Raw genomic sequence first — 25,708 nt, forward strand, 5'->3', positions numbered from 1 at the left:
CCTACTGTCACAGTGACAGTGACATAGGAAAAAATGTATAATGCTTTTTACTTTGGAAGAAATGTACATTTCATGTGTGTGTGTATTTTAGATTTTAATTTTTTTTACGATAGGCAGTGGTCTTTGAAGTTACTCATTTCAATAGTAGCGATACATTTCATGCAGTGCTTACAGGCAACACTGAATAATGCACATTACCAACCAGCAAATTGGTGCCTGGGCATGGACAGGTTGGAAAAAGAAATAAAGTGGCGAAAATAAGCTATGAGAAATAGTTTTGATGAATGGGGAGGGACTGACCTTTTTACTGAGCTCTTTGCCATTTTTTTTGCCTTAACGCGACTATGGCATGTTTAATGGAGAACAATTTTCTAGACTGCTGCTGACCTCTAAAGGTGCTTCTGTGTTTCTATATCCATTCACCATAGACATCTAAAGGCATTAAATCAAAAGGCATACAAAACGACTTCTGCCTGCCACCATCATCTACAGGCGTTCTTGTTTCCCCATATTCCTGTGCCATGGTTGTCTAATGGCATAAAGTACAAAGTTTTGAGTCAGTGGCAACTTTCTTAACCTACACCGCCAGAGGCTGCCGCTCAGGCCCTGCTGGGCCGATTTTAATGAAATAAAAAGCAGCACACGCAGCCGGCACTTTGCCAGCCGCGTGTGCTGCCTGATCGCCGCTGCAGCGCGGCGATCCGCCGCGTGCAGCGGCGAAAGAGGGTCCCCCCAGCCGCCCGAGCCCAGCGTAGCCGGAACAAACAGTTCCGGCCAGCACTAAGGGCTGGATCGGAGGCGGCAGACGTCAGGACGTCGGCTGACGTCCATGACGTCACTCCACTCGTCGCCATGGCGACGAGGTAAGCGAAACACGGAAGGCCGCTTATTGCGGCCTTCCGTGTTACTTCTGGCCGCCGGAGGCGATCGGAAGAACGCCTCCGGAGCGCCCTCTAGTAGGCTTTCATGCAGCCAACTTTCAGTTGGCTGCATGAAATAGTTTTTTTTTTATTTAAAAAAAACCCTCCCGCAGCCACCCTGGCGATTTAATCAGAAAGCCAGGGTGGTTACACAAAAGAGGAGAGATGCGTATCCCATGGGTGTGCTGCCATCTCTTCTCTGTTGTTTAACTACCTGCCGACTGCCTAACGCCGATGGGCGTGGCTGCGGCGGCAGCCCCAGGACCGCCTAACGCGATTGCCGTCAACTCTTTAGGGCTCTGTTTTGCAGGAGATCGAGCGCAATGTATGTGTTAATGTTCCTGCACCAGCGGGAATGAGTAAAAATGTACGCAATGCGGACCGCCGACTCCGAGGTTGGCAAAAATGAAACTAGCTGACGGAGGGGGACCAGAGCAGCAGTGAGTGACTACGAGGGCACAGGATAGCTGCATGGGGCTGGTAGAAGCCCCAGGTAAGTGAAACTCATTTTTTTTTTGCCTGATAACCCCTTTAAGAGAAGAGATTAATTGCATATGGGCCACAGTGTCACACACAGACATGGACACCATCCTCACTTGAGAAGCAGTGGTCTTTCTCCCACCTCACATTGTTGTTCTTCAGAAAAGAAGAAAGTTACATAGACCACTAAAAAAAATTGTATTGTTACACTATCGCAGCTCTCAATTATAATAATAAAACAAAAAGGACAGTAAGTGTTGGCTTACCTCTTGGAATAAGCCACACCAAGCTATTAATTAAAAACTATGATTTATTAGAATTTTTAAACAACATATTTTGTAAGCCTTTGGCAGGGCCCTCTCCACTTGTGTATCTTACTTAACTGTGTGCACTTTACCCAGAATTTGGAACTGGTAATTTTTACCATTACCACTCCAGTTTATGATCTGGTATGTACTACTATCTGCATTGTGTTGTGTATCTTATTGCTATTACCTGTATTGTTGTATCTATGATTTGTTACCTGTATTGTTCTGTCACCCCAGTTATCATTGTCTGTAATCCTATTTATTGTCAGTGCTGCGTAATATGTTGGCGCTATAAAAATCTAATAAATAATAATAATAATAAGCCTTTCCACTTCTCCCACTCAAGAAGTGCCTAAAATTAGTACATAAAGAAATACTCAACAACAAATAATAATACAAAAACTACCATTTAAATACATTAAAGCATGTTAAAAAAAATTCCATAAAAATAGAATGATGAAAAATAAATAATAATAGTAAATATAAGAGAACAATCTTACTGAATGTATTATACAGTATAAGCAATTTCAGGTAATAAAACAGCAATAAAAATGTTAACCGTGGAATACTCAAGCTATAGTTGTGAGCATCACCTTTCATATATAAAGTGGGTATAAAAAGTATAACATTTGATATCACATTTCCAAAACACCTGCCAGCAATGTTTTCAGTGGGTGAAATCTTTTGTTGATAAATCTAACATTAACTGAAAGAGATTTATTGTGTATAAAGTAATGATTCAGTATTTTAATAATTTAATTCTATATACTTCAATTTAGCCACATAAGATATTTATTAATATACTTTTTTTACTCATTCATCAGTAGGTGTTTTGGATCTATGATATCATATATTGACCCTTATTCAATTGACTTTTTATACAAAGTTTTCTCCTGGGAAATACATTTTCATCTTCTTCTTAAAATATTTTTTTAGCACACTGTAGTTAAAAAAAAGTAGCAAAAAGTAAGTGAAAAAGTTCTGTCAAAATTATTTTCTTGTTTGTTTTAAAAATGTAGGAGAAACAAGTGAATTGAATTAGGGCCATGGAGCCTTATCCAATTCACTTTTTTTCTAAGTTTTCTCCTAGGTGATATTTTTATAAATAATAAAATGCCCTTTTAGCCACCGTCAAGCAATAAAATACTTTTGACAGAACTTTTTCAACTACTTGTCTGCGCTTTATCAACTGCAGAGTTCTGAAACGTTATTTTGAACAGAAGATAAAAAATGATTTCCTAGGAGAAAGGTGAATTGGATCAGGCCCATTATGTTTTTATCACCTCCTTGTACAGGTAATTGATGGATATGGATATAGCTTATGTATTACAGAGTTAGCACTATGATTGCTATTTTATTACCTGAGATTATTATTATTTTTCATCATACTGGTACATGGAATAAATGTGTCAACTTATCTTTACTTTTATCATTGTAATTATTTTCATGGTATTTTAGTTTTCATGAAAATTTACTTCTACTAATTGTAGTTGTAATTCACAATATTGTTTGTGTTATGTATGATTACCACTGTATGGTATCTCTCTCTATTTATTAATCTAGGCACTTAAACTGACCTTAAAGGAGTTATCAGGCAATTTGCATGAAAATAAGGGCTACTTACCCAGGGCTTCGTCCAGCCCCAAGCTCCCAGCATATCCCTTGCTGCAGTTCCGCCGTTCGCCTCCTCTTCCTCCCGGTCCCCGGTGATGAAGTCAGGCCAACCTCCAGGTCGGCCTGTACTGCGCCTGCGCGAGCAGGCGCTGTCAATCACCACCACGTGGACCGGACTGTACAGCACAGGTGCAGAAGTACTGCGCCTGCGCAGTACGCTCTGGTCCACGTGGCTGCGATTGACAGCGCCACGCTCACAGGAGCAGTACAGGCCGACCTGAAGGTTGGCCTGACTTCATCGCCGGGGACCGGGAGGAAGAGGAGGCGAACAGCTAATGGCAGAACTGTGGCGTGGGGCATGCTGGGAGCTTGGGGCTGGACAAAGCCCCGGGTAAGTAGCCCTTATTTTCATGCAAATTGCCTGATAACTCCTTTTAGAAATGGGAGAAAGAAAAAGAAATGGCTCTTACTCTCCTTTTTATTTATTTATTTTTTTAATCACTCTGCACTTGCATAGATCTTTATGGGGGATCAATGTGGCTGATATTGTGGTGACACCTCTCCCACAGTGTGATATTAAGGCCATGGCCCTGACAGATTCTCGTCTGTCAATCATATTGAATTGTGGGTAATAATGGCTGCATCCAACCACCAAGAAAGTGTATGTGCATATGTATACTGTATATATATATATATATATATATATATATACACACACACATACACAACCTTTTCACCTATCACATTGATAGAGGGTGTGTTTATAGATAATGAGCGTTGGTGCTTTTTTATTTCATGTTTATTAGTAGTACGAATGATGACCCACAGACTCATGGTGGATCAAACAACATGAACAAATTACACAACGAATATCATCCATTTCTTCTTTTAGCTTCTATTTTGTAACCTCTCACTTATACTGCAATATATAGATTTTTTTCCCCTACTACTATCTCTCTGTCAAGTTCCTCTTTATACAGAGTTACTCAGCTCTGCCTCATGGGTAACCACCCACTCCCTCCTAGATACTCAGCTGTTGTCATGTAGCAAATCAAATCTGACAACAACACAGCAAATTAAGCCGCTGTTAATTTCAGGTGTCAGAGATCTGGAGGACCGTGCCAAGTAACAGCAGAGACATAAGAGAAATCTTCATTAAATTTTGCTCAAACAATTTTAAGCCAAAAATACAGACTACAGGCAAACATATACATACAACAATCTACTTACCGAGGGTGACGTTATGTCAGGCGGAGTGGACATGTCCCCAAAAAGTGCTAATTGTGTAACAGCCTAAGAGAAAACAAAGAGCAATAAGAGAGAGAGAAAACATTACTGATTTCTTATGGACAGATGACACTGAAGCACATAAAAGAAAAATGAGTCAGATTGCTGCAGATCATACAATTCATTCATAAATCATTCAATTGTTACATCAACACCCAGATGACAAGACAGTGGAAACTTATGAGCATATTAAAGTGAACCTGTAGTATACAAAATACATACATTTCGTGTCAAATCCTCTTTATTAAAGAGAACAATTAAGTCTTATTTTAGGATTTTGTTTTATTTAATTTCGGTTTTGGAAGTATAGGATATAGCTCCAGAAAGCCTTTGTGCTTTTAGCCCATAACAGGTAATTATACTTGTTGTTTCAGTTGCAAACTAGCACAGAAAATGACAGTTGGAAGCAGATCACAGATTTCAGAAAAACCAACAGTCATTTTCACATACACCATTGAAGGCAAATGCAAAGCACGGAGTTAGAGGCTTCATGGGAGTTTGAAAACATGAGTTACTAAATTTACAGTCTTTGTTATTGCCCATTATATCCGTAAATGCCTTTAATTCATTGGGCTTATTTTTACACAAGCTTGCTTTAAATAGCTTTGTCGCTGTTCTCTCAAACAATAGCTTGCCTTGAACTGACGGAACCTTACATAAGCTTTACTCATTAGATTACTGTAGTACACTAATATGAAAGCATGTGTCTTTACTCAATGCTTTGTTCCATTCTTTTTTGCTATTGTACACATTGTTCCTGTTGAAGCAGAAGTATTTATTGCCATTACCTAGCTAGAATGACAAAGCAATGGATTTCATAAAAGTGACACTAAATCGAAAAAAAAGTAAGTATGATATAATGAATTGTATGTGTAGTACAAATAAATAATAGAACATGAGTACCAAAGAAGAGATTCTAATATTTTTATTTTCAGTTATATATCTTTTTTTTTTACATAACATTGTATCATTCTGTCATATTTGCAGTTAACAACACACTCTATTTACTCTATTCTATTTTAAACTATAAAATAAAACAAAGCTAATGACCCTTTGAACTTCCCTGCAGTAAAACCTTATCTGAAGCTGTCTCTCACTGTTGATGTACAAGTGCTTCAGAAAACAGGACTGTCTTCAACCCAACAACCCAAGTTGGGTGGGTCGATGAACTCAGAAAAGCTCTTTTGCATAGATAACAACTCAAGTTTTTTAACTCTTCCTGTACTGGAAAATATAAGACACTTTTCTTTGCTACAAATATTATACTTAGTTGTACTACACATAAAATTATTATTATTTTTTTTGCTTCAGTGTCACCTTAAAGGAAACCCGAGATGATTTAGTATAACTGTTTTATACATATCTGTGGCTTCCTCCAGCCCCCTCTGCACCAATCGCTCCCACGCTGTCTTCTTGGCCTCTTCCTTTTCCCGGTAGAAGCCCCATCAGTTTGGCCAATCAGGGCGCACGAAACATGTGCGGGCTGGACACATGAGCACATCTGCGCCTGCGCAGTACTACTGCACACGCACAGAATGATCCCAGCTGTGGGAGCGAGACAGGGATGCACGCGCAGCCACACTGCTCTTGCGCCGACTGGCCCCAACTGGCCAAAATTACGGGCTTCTACCAGGAGAAGCAGGCGGCAGAGGAAGACGGCGTGGAAGCGATCACTGTGGAGGGGGCTGGAGGAAGTCCCAGGTAAATATAAAACTTTTATACTTATCAGTCTCAGGCACACTTTAAAGTTGCAACAAGCCAAAACACAATTTTTCCGACAACCTCCTCTAAGATTTTTTTTAAAACATATACAACTTTAATCAGAATAGTAATCATTGACATTCTTTTGATAGATCTGAAAGCTGGAATCAGTTTGTTTTTTTAAGATTCCAGATCAATAAGAGACACACCATAACCAGAGTTATTACTAAAACTGCTCAGAGCAAAACATCTAGTTTACCACCTGCCAATACAAATCCTGAAAAAGCAAAATACTTAATGAAACCAATTTGTTATACCGGTGAAACTTTGTTAACATTGGCATGCTGGCAAAACAAGGAGAGGACAAGAGGCAGCAAAAAACACAATGAAAAAAAAAAGTTTTTTGCCATTGGTATTTGCTGCTGTTCTATTGTGATATGTCACAAAGTGACTTCATAATTAACTAGGTGAAGGCTTGAATTATAATTTTAAACCATCATCGATATTTTAGAAAAAGGCTCCAGAGAAATTTGATTTTGAATTTCAAACAGGTTGAATTACTGACGTTGGAGAACAGTGGAGGAGAAACAAGAGAGGTCGGCACCACACTGAGTAATTAAAGCTCAATTACATTTATTGTCACAGTACAAAAACAAACATGACAGCAGCAGCGAAGGACTGCTGTTTCGGACTACATCCTTTCTCAAGTTGCTTATAGTCACAAATGATCTACAACACACATCAAGCTTAAAGGAAACCTGAAACAAGACGGACATGGAGGCTGCCATTCTGTATCTCCACATACCTATAGAGCTTTTAGCCAAATAGAAACCTTTTCAAAAGTCTCTTATCACAGCCTGTGTGAAGGAAACTGTATAGTTGAAAAGGGCAAAAAAAGAAAAAAAGAGAGATTCGGGAGCCCAATCTGGTGCAATATTGTTAGTAGATCAGGGTGGTGAATAAAAAATAGTAGATATTATACTCACAAGAGTGGGTTGCTATAAAAGGCAACCACTCATTGTCGCATGTAGGGAAGTACTGTCGTCACTCGGTCTTTGGATCCTAGGTGGTCGCTGCTCCAAAATGATTGTTCAGTTGAGATGTCTCGACTAATTCTCCCCTTACAAGGTAGGGGGTACTAGTGATAGACTAAGGTAGGTATCCTGGCACCCAGATCCTCTGAGCGTTATAGAAGCAGGCACTGTTAGTGACCTGAGGAAGCGGCTGTGGCAGTGAAACGCGTTGTCTAGTGCACCAATAAAAACTGACTTTTTATCCTGAACCTCTACTTGTTTTTACCCCAAGTGGAACACCTATAAGGTAGGACAACTTTATGCTATATCATTGTTGGATACTACCATACAGCGTTATACACATAGAATTATACAATTTTCTCTTACCCCGGGCACCTTCTACCTATCATAGTCTGTGAGAAATAAAAGCCATGTCTATCAGGTCCCTGCTTCATAAGTTGCCATCAAAGGCAGGATGTACCATGTAGGTGTAGGTGCCACTTCCATGTCACTATTCACAGATGATTGATTTACTGTTTCTGCCCTGCCCACACACACACACCACTTTCTCACAGATCATATGAGAACAGCTCAGGGATTTTTCAACTACAGAGAAAGGATCTAAAGAGAAGGACTCTTCTCTTTAGAGTCCACACCTCAAGGGCCATCAACAGCCAATGAACACCTAGTGAAAGGGGGAGGGGTCAATGCATGGACTCTGGGAGATGGCACGCATATAATGCTAATCTGGCAACTCACCTTGTAAGAAGGAAGCCACCTGGTATCCAGCAGAATTAAGCCTCATGACTACACCATCCAGTGCCATGTCAACGCTGGCCAATAAATGTCCGGCAAATACACTTCCAGTAACGTGACTATATCACATAATCACAGCGGCCAAACATCAGTGACTCAAGGAGGCTAGCAGGACATTCTGGCCCATGTACAAAAGTCACTGCCTAGCACAGACAATCGCAATGGAGCTAACAACATTGATGTAGCCTACAAAGTATGGTGGTTTACTATTTTAGCCTGATTCATTGATGACTATAAGCAGCTTGAGAAAGTCCTGCAAGCCCCATTGATTGTAATTTTCTCACTGAATATTTTTTTTAATGAGCTGGATATATCCTGACACAGACAAGACACAGAACATTTATATTGTGCTTTTCAGTTTTTAATGTATAACTGGAAGAGAGGAAAAGCGGACTCTTGTGATTTTTATACAAATGACATTACTTAGGGCAAAAACAGGCAGGACAACTATATTGGAAATAAAGAGTGGAGGAACGGGTTTTTTGTTGTATGGTATGCCAGACTATAATTCTGCTTTAAGGGCCCAGATTCTGAAATGTTTTAGTCTGTCAACTTGTGTAAGTATAGCTGTAGCTCTTACAAAGTAAATGGGCTTCTTTAATTTTATGAATTAGCTGGTGGGGCACGCTATGCTGTGTAAGGTAGGACATCGGTGGTGCCACTGCCTAAGCGCCATACCCCCCCTCCAATCAGTGCCAGAGCAGGGCGGACAGACACACACATGCTGTGGACAGCTTGGAATTGATTTTTTATTTTAGAAGTTCACATATAAATTGATATTTAATAAAACTAGAGATAGTTACTATGTAACTATCTCTAGTTTCATTAAATATCAATTTATACATTTTTGACTGCAATGACTCTGACCCTGCCTAAGTGGTCATTTTAGGCAAATTCTAAGCAATGGAAAAAATGTTTTTTAGCAATAACAGATGTATCTTGAGAAAATACTTTGATTTAATGTTTTATGCAGTTCTTATTTCCGTGATTACGGACTGCACAGAAATTTGCATTTGCGAATGGCTGCAGTAAAATCTTATGGGCAGCCTCTCGGTAATATTCTTTGTTACAGAGAAGACTCCTCGGTGAATAAATTATTCACTGCATACTTGACCTCGATTTAAGTGACACAGCTTATTTGGAATGTTCTACTTAGGGACACTTAAAAAGGGAAAAAAAAATTCCCGTTCATTATGCAAGCGTGAGTTAGAGATCTAAATCCTGGGAAGAGGTCCAAACCAGGCAGACCTCGAACTTCCTCCTGTTCTGAATCTTCTGTCTAATTGAGGCATGACAGGAGAATTTAATAAAATTTTGATAAGTTCATGAATAACTGCAGCCTATGATAATGTCTTTAGCGTTGTTCCCATTCAAACTGTCAGGCTTCTGTCAATTGGGTGGAATACAATTATTGTTATTTACTGTTGTCACTACTACAGTTATTTTTAATTTTATAGTAAGGTCTTTAACACTTAACAAGCTTCACAGCAGATACTTCCATTCTGACAATCTATGGAAGAAACTCGAAAAATTGGAATATCATGCAAAATTCCATTTATTTCAGTAATTCAACTTAAAAGGTGAAACTACTGTAATACTGTATATGAAATAGTCATTACATCCATAGCTAGATATTTTAAACCTTTATTTGTTATCATTTTGATGCTTATAGCTTATGAAAACCCCAAAATCAAAATGTTAGACCATTAGAATATTGTGGAAATGTTCAATAATCTAGGCTCAAAGTGTCAGACTCTGATCAGCTAATTCATCCAAAACACCTGCAAAGGGTTCCTATTTCATATACTCATTTCACCTTTTAAGTTGAATTACTGAAATAAATTGAGTTTTGCACAGTATTCAACTTTTTCGAGTTTTACCTGTAAATAAAACAAAAGATAATTGTCAATTGTTGCTTCAGTTTTGGTCAAATGACCAAAGGTTGCTTCAAGGGGTACGATACTTTAAAGTGGAGCCACATTTACTTAATAGTTTGGTCAGTCATTGGCTATTCAAAATTAGATGTGTGTACCAGGCTAAGACCGGCACACACTTTCAATCATGATTGGCCAATCACTGTACAACCTTACCACCTCCATGAAGTATGAGGGTGAGTCTACATAATCTGCTCATATTTGTTGACCTTCGTGATACATGCAGGTGGTAAAATTGGCCAGTGATTGACCAATCATAATTGAAAGTGTGTACGCTTGTGTACCAGGCTTAATAGCTTGGAGCACACTTATTAGTGAATATATATATATATATATATATATATATATATATTATATATACACACACACACACATGCACTGTGTATTCCTCATATGCATTTTATCAGGACACACATCAATCACAAGTCATATCATCTTTCAACTCCAAAAAAAAAACAGTAAACATGGGATTACTAGAGTGACCTCAAAGCCTTATGTAACCTCGTAAATTAAACTTTTATAAACTCTATATAAAACAAAAACATATAGGCACTAGTATTCTCATTGGTCAGGAGCCTTATTATTGGTTCCTGATACCGGTGTGTTTTGTGTGTCAGCCCATATATGTTTTGTATAGAGTTAATGAAAGTTATATCTTAGGAGGTTACATATGGTTTTTAGGTCATTTTAGCGATCCCGCGTTCAGTGTTTATTCTATAGCCACTATAGGCTAGTTTGCAAGTTTATCTTTCAAAAAATCAGTACTTGCTTTTAAACTCCACAAGGCAGTAAAATAAGTACGTTTTTCTTAACTCTTCTTCCATATTGGTTAGTGAACACATCAATCACATCAGTAGTTCAATTGGATTAGATTAGTCCAAGTGGACTGTGTTGGAGTATCAACAGGATTATTATCTAAACTGCAGTATAGTAAAACAACCACAAGGCGTCACTGTGTGTAAAGTGCAATGGTGATATTTATGGGATTGTCATTTCCTGTATTCACTCTGTGTTCTCTCTGTTCTAAGCAAGCTGCATTTCCTGATGGTGGTGTATGATCTATAGCTGCATATTTTCCTTCAGTAAAGAGTCCTATCTTGTTATACTGGGGTGCCTATCTGTATCTACAGAACTCTAACAGATTGGAAGGTGAAAACGCTGAGTCAAAACTCGATTTCTACAGTCTGTTGCATATACTGTATTGTTAAGCCACTTGAATCTTTGTAACAAGTGATGGTTTTGACATGCAGATTTATCTAAGAATAACCTCAAATTATACATTTTTCATCATATATCCGGTTTCTTTTTCGCATGCTTGAGTCAGGTGCATTTTAAAAACAAACTTTATTACAAGATGAAACATTTGGATTGCTATGTGATGAATGATGTGGGATACAATGACGATGAAGTGATTAAACACAAAGCAATTTGTTACAGAACGGGATTATCAGGATTCACTTCTGCAACACATAAAATGTTTACTTCTGGCTGCTAATTTGTCTTACCGTTAGGCAATTATAACAATGATTACTGAGCTAATCAAGTGCAAATCAGTTTTTAAAGAGCAATTCACACTCTGAAAAGTTTTAATCTGTCGGCTTGTGTAAATTCAGCTGCAGCTCTTACAAAGTAAATAGGCATCTTTGTTCCTGTGAACAGATTTCTGCGTTCAGGCAAGTTTCCTGTTGGGCTGGCGGGGCCGCCATCAGGGCAGCACTAAAGGTCAGGCCTCTATTTACGTCACAGGAGCCTATAGGCACAGATGTCCTGGCACCCTACACTTCAACCTCCAATAACCTACCAACTCCCTACCAATGCACCGCAAGGGTGCTGGCTGGCACAGCTGTCACTTCTCCCTTAGTTTCCTTGCCCATCATAGGTAGCTACAGGTGCCCCTTAGTATTGGGTATCCAGAGCTATCCTTGGTATTAAGTAGCTAGAGGTGTCCCGAAGTATTAGATAGCTAGAGGTGCCCCTGACTAAAGGGAGATCTGGTCAGCGGATTGCTGAGACCCGGGTGAGTAACCTCTCATTTACACCCCACTTTCCACTTGGGACTCTGCATAGGTAAGGCAGAAGGGAGGCACTTGGGGAGGGGAGTGAGCTGCCTTTCAATCATCAGGCACCGGTAGGCACATGCCTACAGTGCCTTATGGTAAATCCAGCCATGCTAATGGTACTGCTGTGTGGGGCCTGAGGAGTCTGGAGCCCAAACTGTGGCAGTGCCCCACCTGATATCCAGCCTCTATCTGCTGAGACATACTAGTAATACTACTAGGGCTCTGCAGTTTTGTGTCCAGTGTACGAACAACAGTAACTCACATCCAGACCTGGCTGGACCTCGCAGAAAAAAGAAGGGACGATAAAGCTTTGCACTTTGTAAAAACTACAAGAGAACTTGAACAAGCCGACTGATCTATGATGCCTAATGGGGGAGCACCCCTTAAAAGGACAGCATTATTATTCTCACACAAGGGTTGACTCATAATCGGTAAAATTGTTATGCGGTACGCACATAGCGCAACTCATGTCATGTACGCAACGCACATTGGCTCATATGCAAGTCAGTTTTTCTCCCCCGAGATTTCACCTAGTTGATATTTTTACATCTTGTCGTAAATAACATCAATTTTGATATTACTTTTTTCACCAACTTTTGGGTGTTTTTTTCAATTGTAAAATGCATAAAAGTTATTTTAACCACTTGAGGACCCACCCTTTACCCCCCCTTAAGGACCAGCGCTGTTTGTTGTGATCTGTGCTGGGTGGGCTCTGCAGCCCCCAGCACAGATCAGCGGGCACGCAGAGCGATCAGATCGCCCCCCTTTTTTCCCCCCTATGGGGATGATGTGCAGGGGGGGTCTGATCACTCCTGCGTGCAGGCTAGTTGCGGGGGGGGCACCTCAAAGCCCCCCTCCGCGGCGACATTCACCCCCCTCCCTCTCCTACCTCTCCCCCCCGGTGATCCGGGCTGCACAGGACGCTATCCATCCTGTGCAGCCAGTGACAGGACGTCCCCTGTCACATGGCGGCGATCCCCGGCCGCTGATTGGCCGGGGATCGCCGATCTGCTTACGGCGCTGCTGCGCAGCAGCGCCGTACAATGTAAACAAAGCGGATTATTTCCGCTTGTGTTTACATTTAGCCTGCGAGCCGCCATCGGCGGCCCGCAGGCTATTCACGGAGCCCCCCGCCGTGAATTGACAGGAAGCAGCCGCTCGCGTGAGCGGCTGCTTCCTGATTAATCAGCCTGCAGCTGGCGACGCAGTACTGCGTCGCTGGTCCTGCAGCTGCCACTTTGCCGACGCACGGTATAAGCGTGCGGTCGGCAAGTGGTTAAAGAGAATATAAAAATGATCTCCTAGGAGATATCTCAGGAGTTAATTGCATATAGGCCATTATGTACAACATGTGCAAATGTGCACAATGCATGTTATGTGTAAAACTGCCGCTATCTGCATACAACAATTTTACCGTACATCAGTGAATCAGCTCCATTGTTTCCTAATGGATAAGTGACAGCAACATAGGAACAAAGTCATTTAAAGTGCATTTTATGATGGTAGCAATGTACATTTAATAAGTATGTCGTTTAATAGTTACATTTTTTTCCGATAGTGGTCCTTTAGAGTGAGCCTAAACTGAGGAGGATATGGATTTTTGCTTTTAATTATACCAGTTGCCTGACTTGCTTGCTGATCCTTTTGTCTCTAATACTTTTAGCCACAACCACTGAACAAGCAATGAACAGGTGTTTCTGACTGAAGTCTGACTGGATTGGCCATATGCTTGTTACAGGTGTGTGATTCAGCCACTACTGCAGCCAAATAGCTCAATAGGACTGCCAGGCAACTGGTATTGTTTAAAAGGAAACATCCATACCCCTCTCAGTTTAGGTGCACTTTAAGGATGCTTAAAGTTTGGTGTTAAACAAAATCGATATGTTACACAAAGATGACAATCCCATCTTTCAGTGGGCTGTATACAATGAATAATAGTGTCCCTTTAAGTTGGTGCGGTTGCTCCATTACTATTGAAATGATTTGTTTTTTCTTTATTGTAATAGGACTTATTTTGAATTACGTTCCCTGCATTTATCTCTCTCGCATCCCATCTTACCTCGGCGACATCAGAAGAGATCTCATCAAAAGATATTAAGTCCCCGTTCTGTAACAGTAAAGAGTGATGGATGGTGGTGAAATGAATAACACAATCTGGAATAATGATAACGAGCAACAGAAAATGGAAATGATGCATCTTATGGTGAGCTGGGGAAGTGCTGGGGGCTCACGCAGCCAGTATTAATGGTAATGGCAGATAATAGGAAATATTCATCACCAGGGGATCAGTGGGAGGGTGCAGGTGACAAAGCTGCCACAGTGAGGACTCTGGTTTAGGTCATGGGATGTAAAGGTCACCTTAAAGTAAAAGTCTGGGCTAATGAAGAACTAGATATTGTTTGACAATAAGAAGCTCTACAAATAACTAAATTCAAACAATTGCATCTTTTATCCAGAGTTGGTGCTTCCATAGAGGCAAAGGGGGCAATTGCTTCAGGGCCCCAGAGTCTGTAGGGCCCCCCAATGTGTCTCCCCCTCAACTCACCTGCCTGTGCTCCCTGCAATGGAGCAATGAAGGACTGACAGGGAAGTACGCCTGCCGGGAAAGGCAAGACGCTATTGTGCCAAAGACGTTGCAGGGGCCCAGAGGGCACAGTAAATTTAGGGTGTGAAATTTAGGGAGAAAATTGGTTGCAATAAAGGGCCTCTAATGCTGCTTTTTGGTGGGTGGTGTCTGTTGGGGGGCCCCCAGGTCAATCTTCCCCAGGGGTCCGATTGTTACTAGAACAAGCCCAGCTTTTATCTAATTTTATTGCAATGCAGGAACAGGTGATATGCTATCTAGAGTCCTAAAGCAAACCTTCCAGTAACAATGAGTTGATGAGTAGGGATGGCCCTGCATAGGAGAACTCAAAGAGGAGCATGTCATCAGTTTGATCAGCTGATACAATTGTAAGCTTCTGATTTGCTGTGATGACTTCCTGGTTTAACGCATGATCATGACCAGCAAATCAGAGCCTTACAAATCTGTCAGCTGATCAAACTGAACACATGGTTCTCAGTGAATTCTCCTAGACATGACTATCCCTGCTGATGAGAACAATTGTATTTATAGTACTAATCTTATGGAAGATTTTCCTGGAATCACACAGTCTTATTTTGTGGACACATCTTATCTAATCTAATGAATTTTTAAACTGTTTCCTGCTCTTCGGCATTATCTTCTCAGCCCCACAGGAGTTTTACGTCCTCTTATTAGTTATCACTGAGAGTTAAGCCCCATACACACACTCAACAGTGATCTTTTATGCAGCACAATTATCAAACAACTTTTGTTGAGAAACAAGTTGAACAACCAAAAAAAGTTGCTTGCTATTGTTCACACAACTGATAAAACTGATGACGTCAATCCAACAGTTGGATTGACTCCTTATCAGTCTTATCAGTTGTGTGAACAATAGCAAGCAACTTTTTTTGATCTGCTGCATGTTTGTTTAGGGTCTATGGCTAATAGTATTAGAGGCAGATGATCAGCAGGACTGCCAGGCAAGTGATACTGCTTAAAAGGAAATAAACATGGCAGCCTCCTTATTCTCTCACCTCGGGTTCCCTATAAGACAGAGCCTAGCATGACAGACAGCCTCTAGCTGGGCTGCTTGAACTTGAACACATTTTTGAAACTTTTTGTAAGATTAGCAGGAGAAACTTTTGACACAAAAAAGTAACATTTGATCATCCTGCTTATTAAGCAACCAGATAATGTACGGAGAGCTGTAGTTGGGCTTGAAACTGTCATGAATACACATGTATGGAAAAGCACATAATCCTTCTGGCAAGAAACCTGTCTAAGCCTCAATTTCTTCACTCAGAACAAAAATCCATTTATATCACATTGTACATCATTACTTGCGGTAATTACTAATCCCTCCAACAGAGCAAGGGAAAATGTCGCCGTGCTATAAATGGCCCAGAAATTATAATAAAGGCCAATTATAGCAAAGCTCATTACAATCTGTTACGTGTGATAAAATTTTCTTCACGTATGAAACTAATTGCAAATACAGATAAAATTGTGTTTAAAAAAGGGGGAAAACAGAAAGTTGCATAAAGAAACAGACAGCATCTTGGTTATAGGGATGGTCAATGAGATGCAAATAATCTCGACTTGATGCAGCATTATGCACATTTTGTATGCAAATTTAGGCAGCATTAAAATGGACCAATTGAATTTTACTACGGCAGGATTTCATTGGTTAATTTTCAAGCTGCATAAATCTGCATACAACATTTGCATAATGCTGCATCAACTCAAAATTATTTGCATCTCATTGACCAACCCCTACTGGATAATGAAGGTGTGCAGGCAGGGGCATAACTACAAACCATGGGGCCCCCCAGCAAAACTTTAATTGGGCCCCACAATATTCACACCCTTTCCTTTGGCTATCCCTGGTGACCCTCACAGCCCAGAGGCTCATCTTACAAGGGTCATAAAACAGGCGTGGCCATCAGGATCTTGACACCCATAGCAAATGTAGCCACAAAACCAGTGGCTTTGAAAGATGGACTCCTTTATTGGAGGAAGGGAAGGTTAGTAGTTAAAGCCCCCCACAGCTCTGGGACCCTTGCAGCCTCATGACATGCCAGCATATTACACGCTGGCTGCCAATGTGTAATATGCTGCCACGTCCTGACGGCGAATCATGTGAGGCCCTGTTGCCATGGAGACGCGATGCTGGAATCAGAAATCAAGTGAGATTTAACCGCCTGATATCGCCCGCTTGTGACACTGCGGGGAGGGAGGGAGGGGGAAGAGATTGGCTGGCCAGATGAACAGCGCACCCGTGGGCCGTAGTTTTTCCAGTGCTGGCTTAGATGATCCACCATGCTGAGTACTAGCCGAGGCGGTAAGGGAGGTTTACACTCGCTAGATTCTCAGGAGAGGCGGCGCTGATAATACTCCCACCGCTGTAACATTGCTCCATGCTGGGCTGCTTGTTTTATTTTACTTTAGTTCTACTTTAAATAATTTTCCACTATTCCCATTGTGTCTATTTAATGGTACATAGAGGCGATATATTGCATATGTTTTTTTTTTCTTTGTAGAACATATTCAAATATATTCAAATGAAATCCTTCTCCCAATTCCTTGATACATCATTATAGTGTTTGCAGCAGAAACATTAATAAACACAGGGGACACCTATACCTTCCAGGAGGAGAATTAAGATCCGTAATAGGTAGAAAATGTCAGCGAGTTTGATGTCGTGTGAACATCTACCCATAATTCCTGCACGCGGGCTTATGCGTCATTCTTATGTAGCGATAAACTCAGCAATGACAGTGCTGTCCGCAGACGTGGAGAGGAATGCAGGAGCTGGGGATAATTAATGTCCCCTGCTGCCAGAGGTAACTATGGATTTAAACAGGTGGGAGAAAACTTACTGTCGGAGATACCTGCTTATACTACTATTATTTTTCTAAAGCAACAGTGAGCTGACATTTACTATACAGTCATAAAGAAAAGAAAAGGAGAAAAGTCAAGTGAGAAACAGAAAAGAAAGTTGTAGCAGAAAAGGACTTATCAAGGGAGTAGAAGACGAAAAAAAAGAAAACTATACCATAGAATCGAAGTACGAAGGAGTAAAGACGGGCAAAAGAGAAAAAAAAAAAGCCCAAAAGAAACGGAAGAAGGAAATAGGTTGACACGGGGGGACATTTATCAAGAGTGTCAGAGACAAGATACAGTATTAAGAAAAAGACACCGAGAGCCCAATATGGTGTAGTATGCTCAGGACAATAGTGAATAATGTAATGTGAGAAAGTTATACTCACAAACGAGGGTTACCGCTGAGGCAACCACTGTGTATGCAGGTGAGGAGATTAGACCTGTCCTCATTCAGGGTTAAGAAGTCGCTCTCTGTAGATAGACGAAAGGTAGGGGTGGGTCCCCCTTCCACCAAGGGTGGACACTATAATGACTTTGATGAACAGAGGCGCCAGCAGAATAAAATATTAAATTCCCCCGCAGATGTCCTGTGCCCGCGCAGCCACTCTCCGATGCTCTGGCCCTGCTTCCAGTTCACTTCTGGAATTTCAGACTTTAAAGTCTGAAAACCACTGCGGCTGCGTTGCCGTATCCTCGCTTCCCCTGATGTCACCAGGAGCGCATGGCGCAGACCATACTGCGCCTGCGCAGTACGCTCCTGGTGCCATCAGCGGGAGTGAGGACATGGCAACGCAGGCGCAGTGGTTTTCGGACTTTAAAGTCTGAAATTCCAGAAGTGAACCGGAGGCGGGGCCGGAGCATTGGGGAGTAGCTGCGCAGGCACAGGATGTCTGTGGGGGACCATTAGAAGCCCTGGGTAACTTCAACTGATTTTCCCCCAACCCCCCTACAGTGTCCCTTTAACTTTAGTGCAGCTCTAGAAAGCCATGCTAAACTGACGCTATTACGTATGATTTGAGAAGTTTCTTACTATCATGCAGAACAGTTCCTCTGCTGGTTAGAACAGTTTTAGAAGAAAACTGTTGGTAATGCTTTGATAAATCTGGCCCACTGATGCCATCCTCTGGGTCCTCATCACGTCCTACGATGTGATCGGGAACCAGAAGGAGATGTCGGCATTACAGCAGTCACTCAATAGAGGAAGAGGAGAGCTGATCCAACATCCGGAACAGGTAAAAATGAAACTGCTCCCTTCCTCCACTCTGCATTGGCTACCAGGCTTGGGGATGCAAAGGGGCAGGGGTGGAAAGGATGTGGCCCTGCAGTGCAGATATGGTTTTCCATTTGTGGCTGCTAAAGGGTTAGACAGGGCCTGCATTTGGCAGCCTGTGCCCTTGAAAAAAAAAAAAGGTCCATTCTACCAATAGGCCTCCACAAGTGGTGCATCTTTTCATAATAATTGTACGAGGAGGACTTCACTGACGGATCCTGATCAGTATAGCCGACGTTCCGCTGCCTTATTGAATCATGCTGAGCCTTGTGTACAGACAGAACCATTTTACAAAGCATTTAAGACATAAATGAGGAAGACAGGAAAGGTCACATTCCAAACCCTTTAATCATGATGCGGAATACAGGCACAAAAACGGGAAATTTATATATTATCCTATTTCAATGCATAACATACAGATGCTGCTGGACTCTCTCTCTCAGGTTCAGACCTGACTATCCTCCCATTATGTGACTGACTTGTGCCATATCTTCTTCCATTGCCACTTTCCACTGTAGCCCTTAAGCTTCCTTAACACTGTGGCGTTGCGTTGGCAAGTTTTTACAGAACCCTAAGCCAATGAAAGTCAATGGGGCGATGCTATGATGTTTTCTCCGCATACCAGACGTGAGCACATACCTGTGTTACCAGTCAACTTGCGTGGCGACGTGCAGCGGACCATAAGTCATGTAAGTCTATGGCGATGTATATATTGAAAAAAAATTGTGCCGCGCTCATTGCCGAAGCATGCTTTTCAATACACTTCTGCGCAATTCATTTTTTCGGCCACAGGAAGTGAGCGCTAGGGAGCTTCATTTCCTGCTTTGCGTGCTGCCAGGTGGGGATTACTGCATATAAATGCAGAAATCCCTGTAGGCTGTTTGTGGCGTTACGGTGCGATGTAACTTTTGCCGCGCACCACAACGCTAACGCAGGTTTGCAGAGTGAAACCCTCCTCCAAAGGAACCAAGTGCCACTTTTTCCCCTGGTTTCTAATAGCTATAGGAGCTGCCATGTTCCCCCCTTCCCTTCTAGCTGCCCATTATTTATCCAGGGGAAGGTGTGAAGACAGGATGTGTGGCCAGAGAAGAGGATGTTACAATAATCAAAGTGGAATATGATTAGGGCATGCACTGGCAATTTGGTAGGGAAGTGGATTTAAACAGTGAAATGACAACACGACAATGAAGCCTGTGTACAGCTGTTCCATAGCACTTTTTAACGATCTGTCATTGCTTTCGTTAGTCATCTGGGCCGGTAGAGCGCCTATGGTGATCCCTCATCCCCTTTCCATTGAACAGTACATACTGCTCGGCTGTATCCAAACAGCGTCTCTGTACAGTGCTCCTGACCTAAAATTGTTAAAGGCAACCAAGCACCATGCCGGTGCAGTTACACTCCTTAACTAACTGCACAGGCAAAGAATGGTCCCGGCAACGCAAGCACAATCGGGAAGGCGCACAGATGGGGCCGTGCATGCACAGTAGTCTGCGACTACCGAGGAAGACAGCGTCAGAAGGAAGGGGAACTGACGGATTACAAGGCGCTGGAAGAATCTCCCGTTAAGTATAAATCCATTTAACCCCCGTCTCAGGTTTACTTAAATGGAGTCTGAAGCGTTATTAAAAAAAAAAAAAAAAAAAAAGATACAAAGATACTCACCTAAGGAGTACAGAGTACAGGGCACATTTTCCTGTGGATCCACCAATCTGGTATATCTGATCATGTGTGCTAAATGCCCCAATGTGATGTATGTGGGAGAAACTGGACAAACTCTGCGCAAACGTATGAATGGACACAGGCACACTATTAACGATACCAAATCTGAACTCCCAGTTGCTTAGCACTTTTTTTTCCAACGGATACAGCATGTATGATCTTCGTGTCACCGCCCTGAAGGGTGGCTTCAAAACGTCAAATGATCGATTAATAGCAGAAACAAAATTTATAAATTGGTTCAAAGCAGTGGATAAAGGCTTGAATAAGGACAAAAACTGTTTATATTGGTATGAGGCTGAGGATATTTAATGCCAAACTCTTTCTCAGCCTATAAAGCTTAACTTGTGAACTCAGAATTTACGATGCCTCTGTGACAATCCAACTCCCAGGTCTGGTAACATGGTGTAAACAAGGATTCTTATTTCCGCTAACAACCTTCCACCCCATTTAAATGTTCTGTTTCACTTAAGGCATCTTAATGACTTGTATTTATACTTGAAAAAAATCTATGTACCCCCTTTTGATGTTGCATGTATAAAGCTGTCTGTACCATCAGCCTGCAAGCATACAGGATTATAAGTCCGACGGAGGCTGCAAAGCTTGCTTATTCTTATTCTTTTTAGTTAGCCAAAAAATGGCATCATCCTGATTTAAAACTTCTTGCTTTCACCTAAGGAGGGGGAAGGCTCTGGGTCCTATAAAGCCTTCCCATTCCTCTCCTCGTCCCGTCATTCCTCCGCAGGCTCCCCCATTAGCCATCTCTGACCCATGCGTCTGCGCTCTTCCACTGCAAGTGGATTTCGGAAGTCTTCAGGAGCCGGAGTGCTCCCGAAGATGGGCGCCCTCTCTTGGGCACTCTCGCGCGCGCAGTACAGAGACGCCCATCTCTGGGAACACTCCGGTTCCTGAAGACTTCCAAAACCTCTCACGGCGAGATATTTATACAGAGGAGCCTGTGGGAGTACGAGGAGATGAGCAGAGGAACGGGAGAGCTCTACAGAACCCAGAGCCTTCCCTCTCCTTAGGTAAGTATTTTTATTTTTTTTATTTTAATAACGCTTCAGATTTACTTTGAAGTCATTAGACCCCTATGTACAATTTCTTGTTAGGAACACATTTCAGCGGTTTCTGCTAGTCTATCCACTTACGGACAAGTACCTAAAATAATGTTTGTTAATATTCTTGTAATGTACAGATATGACCTGGAGGGGTTTTTATTTTATTTATTTTTTGCCAAAGAAAATGGAATTAAATATTCCAACTCCTTCAGCAAAGGGCTCTTTGCACCACCTTGATAAATGCATAAACGTTCCCTAATACGGCAATTTATATTGGTGCTTGATACCAGCAGGCCGGGAGGGATAGATCTCGTAGCTAGAAGAGAAATGACATTAGTGAATGATATTTTATGAGTGCCACATGTAACGATAATGAACCCTGCCATTCATTCTTAAAAGGTTGCAGATAAAATGCGCCTATCACATGACATATTAGTGATTAGGTTTTTCAAGTGTGTTCTCATATGTCTGGGGGGAAGTGACAGCTGTATTAATCACCACTAGGTGCATTTCTCACGTAACACGCTTGGGTTAAAAGTTAGCTGAAAGTAAATATCATTGTGATAGTTACTATGGGTACGGTATATTATACAAAGCCTAGTTCAGCTTTCCATTTCTCCTAACTGCATATGATGCTAAATTTGTATTCATGAACAATGCACAATATTTTGCCATAGTTTTATTGGAAGGACCTGGCTGGCTGCATCCTGTAGCTCCATTTCTTGTAGAGATAAATTACCATACAGAAGGTGTTCAGGCTCCCCCTATGCCAACACCACCCACATGAAGTAGCAAAAAGCTGGAAGGGGGCACTAGCCAGTCTTCCACTGTCAGCACAGATCACCTGACCACTCCCACCTCTTCCCTATGCTGCTAACAGATTAAAGTAAGCCAGTAGTGGATATAAGGCAACAATTTAGATACTCACCTAGTTAGAGGGAAACCCCTGAATAGTCCAGAGGCTTTCCATGACCACCTCAACCCCACCTTTGCTGCTCTTGGACCCTCTGAAAATACCCCAAAAGTGTTTGTCAGATATATTTTCCTGGTCGTGTTTCCCTTCATGAAGGAGCGTGGCGGTACTGCGCTGGCTGAGTGTGGCTGCGCCTGTGATGTAAGCCAAAGCCACATGTCCACGAGCGGCTCTATGCTGCTGCGCTGGTGCAGCCATACTGGGGCAGGTGCAGTATGGCCATGCTCATTCACGAATAAAGCGTGGCCATGAACTATCAGAGGGTACCAGCCAGCAGCAGTGGTATGGCGGAGGAAAGGACCAGTGTGGTTTGAATGATAAAACTACATCTTTTGATTCTGAATTCTTTGTGATATGCATGGCGAGGGGTGTGGTGGGGGCGTGGTTAGAGGTGTGGCAGGGGTGTGTTTTAAAGTGTCCCTCAAAAAGTTGGGATGTATGCAAGAGCCCTGAAAGTCTGTGGGCTTCTGCACTGTCGGAGCAGGATTCAGTAGACTCCGCCCGATGATCATAGCTGCATACATTTTAATAAAATCAGGGTATCATTTGTATGAAATAGGAATTATTTGCATCTAATTAACCATTCCTATTGGGGGAGGTTCTACGATAAGAGGCACACGCCTATGCTAAAAATTCACATGCAGTGGAAACTGGTCTTTATAAAAAAACAAACTGATGAGCGACATGAGTATGGGGTCATTAGCAAAGGTCGCATCACTAACATATACCCCGTATAGGCAATGGGTGGAATGGCCCTGATCCTCCTGACCTGACCATTCACAAGCAGACATATTGTACGCTTCCATAACAATACAAATTCCTTAGAGAATAACAAAAATAAAAATAGGTTAAAGGAAACAAAAAAGAATAAAGCTGCTCTAGTTCAAGGACTGGCAGAGATTTAGAAATGATCCATTGCATCCGTATAACCTTCCACACTTATTGTTTTCTGAAAATGCCACCGTCCTTTATGCACAAAGCAGGTGATGGAGTTCAAGACAGTCTCATTTATATTGTTCAAGAAGGTGTCTTGAAGCTCAGAGTTGTAACAATACTGCTTAAAGTCTATGCAGCGGTAGTAAAGTGATTCTTATCTTTATTATTTATAGTTTTTGTTTATTGTAGTAACACTTAAAGGGGCACGATAGCAAAACGTTGTAAAATGTAAAATATGTGTAAACATAGACAAATAAGAAGTACGGTACATTTTTTTCCAGAGTAACATGAGCCATAAATGACTTTTCTCCTATGTTGCTGTCACTTACTGTAGGTAGTAGAAATCCGACAGAAGCGACAGGTTTTGGAGTAGTCCATCTCTTCATAGGGGATTTTCAGCAGGGCTTTTATTCTTTATCTATTCCCTCAAAAAAGGATTTAAACAATGATGCTGGCCAGCTTCCCTGCTTGCTACATTTTTTGGCAGTTGGACAGAGCAACTGCCAGTGCTTTTGAAAATAAATAAATCCCTGAGAATCCCCCATGAAGAGATGGACTTGTCCAAAACCTGTTGCTTCTGTCAGATTTCTACTACCTACTGTAAGTGACAGCAACATAGGAGAAAAGTAATTTATGGCTCATTTTACTCTGGAAAAAAACATACTTCTTAGTTCTATATGTTTGCACATATTTAAAATTTTACAATTTTTCATCATACTGCCCCTTTAAAATTCTATTGTTATTCAAAATTATTTACAGAAAGTAGTGTGTCTACCCGTGTATGGCCGAGCCTACGCAGTACTACAGAGCTGTAATATGTACAGTACAAAATATATTAATAATTAGGCTGTTTTACTTGTATTATTTTGCTGCCTGAAAGAGTTTATTTCTAGGCATGGAAGTGACAGCTTTTGTATTGTTGGTACCGTGTCGGGAATATATTAAACTGTCACTGTTAAGCAAATTGCAGCCATAAAAGTTTTCCTGGCAGAATACAACTTCTGAGGGCAGAGAGAGATACAATACCTGAACTACTGACCTTTTTCTAACTCTAAGACACTTAATAGGCTGCCATTCATTAGAGACCATAAAACATTCAACTTACTTTGTACATGTTTAAAGAGACACTGAAGCGAAAAAAAAATGATGATATTATGATTTGTATGTGTAGCACAGCTAAGAAATAAAACATTAAGATCAGATACATCAGTCTAATTGTTTCCAGTACAGGAAGAGTTGAGAAACTCCAGTTGTTATCTCTATGCAAAAAAGCTATTAAGCTCTCTGACTAACTTAGTCGTGGAGAGGGCTGTTATCTGACTTTTATTATCTCAACTGTAATTGAACTGTTTACTTTTCCTCTGCTAGAAGAGAGTTCATTACTTCACAGACTGCTCTGAAAGACTCATTTTGAATGCTGAGTGTTGTGTAATCTGCACATATTATAGAATGATGCAATGTTAGAAAAAACACTATATACCTGAAAATAAAAATATGAGAATATTTTCTTTGCTGCTAATCTTCTAGTAATTATTCATAGTACACAACCAATTCATTATATCATATATTTTTTATCGCTTCAGTGTCTCTTTAAATATAAAAGAAAACCCTGGGATACATAAAAAGACATTTTAGGAGTAGGGGGATAAATATAATTGTTTATCTTATCGGTTTAATTTCACCTCGGGTCCACTTTAAACTGCTTCGGATTCACTTTAACTCCGGGTACAGACTCACCAAATACACTAGTGTAGTAATCACACAGCAATAACAGGCTACTCAAAACTTTAAAATACCATAAATATTTACAACACAAAATTAAAGTTGGTTAACAAGAACTATTCTTCAAAAGAAGAAACAGCGTGAAAAGAAGCCCCGAGAGAAGTGACGAGAGCAGCCATGTCCCAGAGCTGATTTATGCCACAACAAAAAACAACATAAACCAATAAATTATAGCGAGTGTTCCTGCATTATAGCCGGCAAGTGACAAGTGGATATGGGAGGTTATTTGTGTCCCGACGTTTCTTTATTTTAATTAGATCTAGAACTGCTGCATATCAGCAAAGACAAGAGCAGAAAGTGCCAACTCAGACAAAGTACGGCTGTAAAAGCATCACATTTGGATATTAATGTCCATGAATCAGAAGTTATTATTCCTTTACTAGACTTT

General features: G+C 41.2%; 1 protein-coding gene across 11 annotated transcripts in view; it reads right to left on the reverse strand.

Moving 5' to 3' along the window:
• Positions 1–25,708, reverse strand: part of DAB1 (DAB adaptor protein 1) — a 996,155-nt gene that overhangs the window by 52,400 nt on the left and 918,047 nt on the right. For 6 of the 11 annotated variants that reach the window (XM_068239407.1, XM_068239402.1, XM_068239404.1 and 3 more), the window contains 2 exons: positions 14,193–14,240; positions 4,553–4,615 (listed from right to left, as the gene is read on the reverse strand). In XM_068239407.1, coding sequence (XP_068095508.1) covers positions 4,553–4,615; positions 14,193–14,240 — 111 coding nt within the window. The remainder of the gene's footprint in view (positions 1–4,552; positions 4,616–14,192; positions 14,241–25,708) is intronic. The other 5 variants (XM_068239411.1, XM_068239410.1, XM_068239408.1 and 2 more) reach the window with 1 other exon arrangement.

The sequence above is a fragment of the Hyperolius riggenbachi genome, chromosome 6 (genome assembly GCF_040937935.1).
Source record: "Hyperolius riggenbachi isolate aHypRig1 chromosome 6, aHypRig1.pri, whole genome shotgun sequence".
Classification (NCBI taxonomy): domain Eukaryota; kingdom Metazoa; phylum Chordata; class Amphibia; order Anura; family Hyperoliidae; genus Hyperolius; species Hyperolius riggenbachi.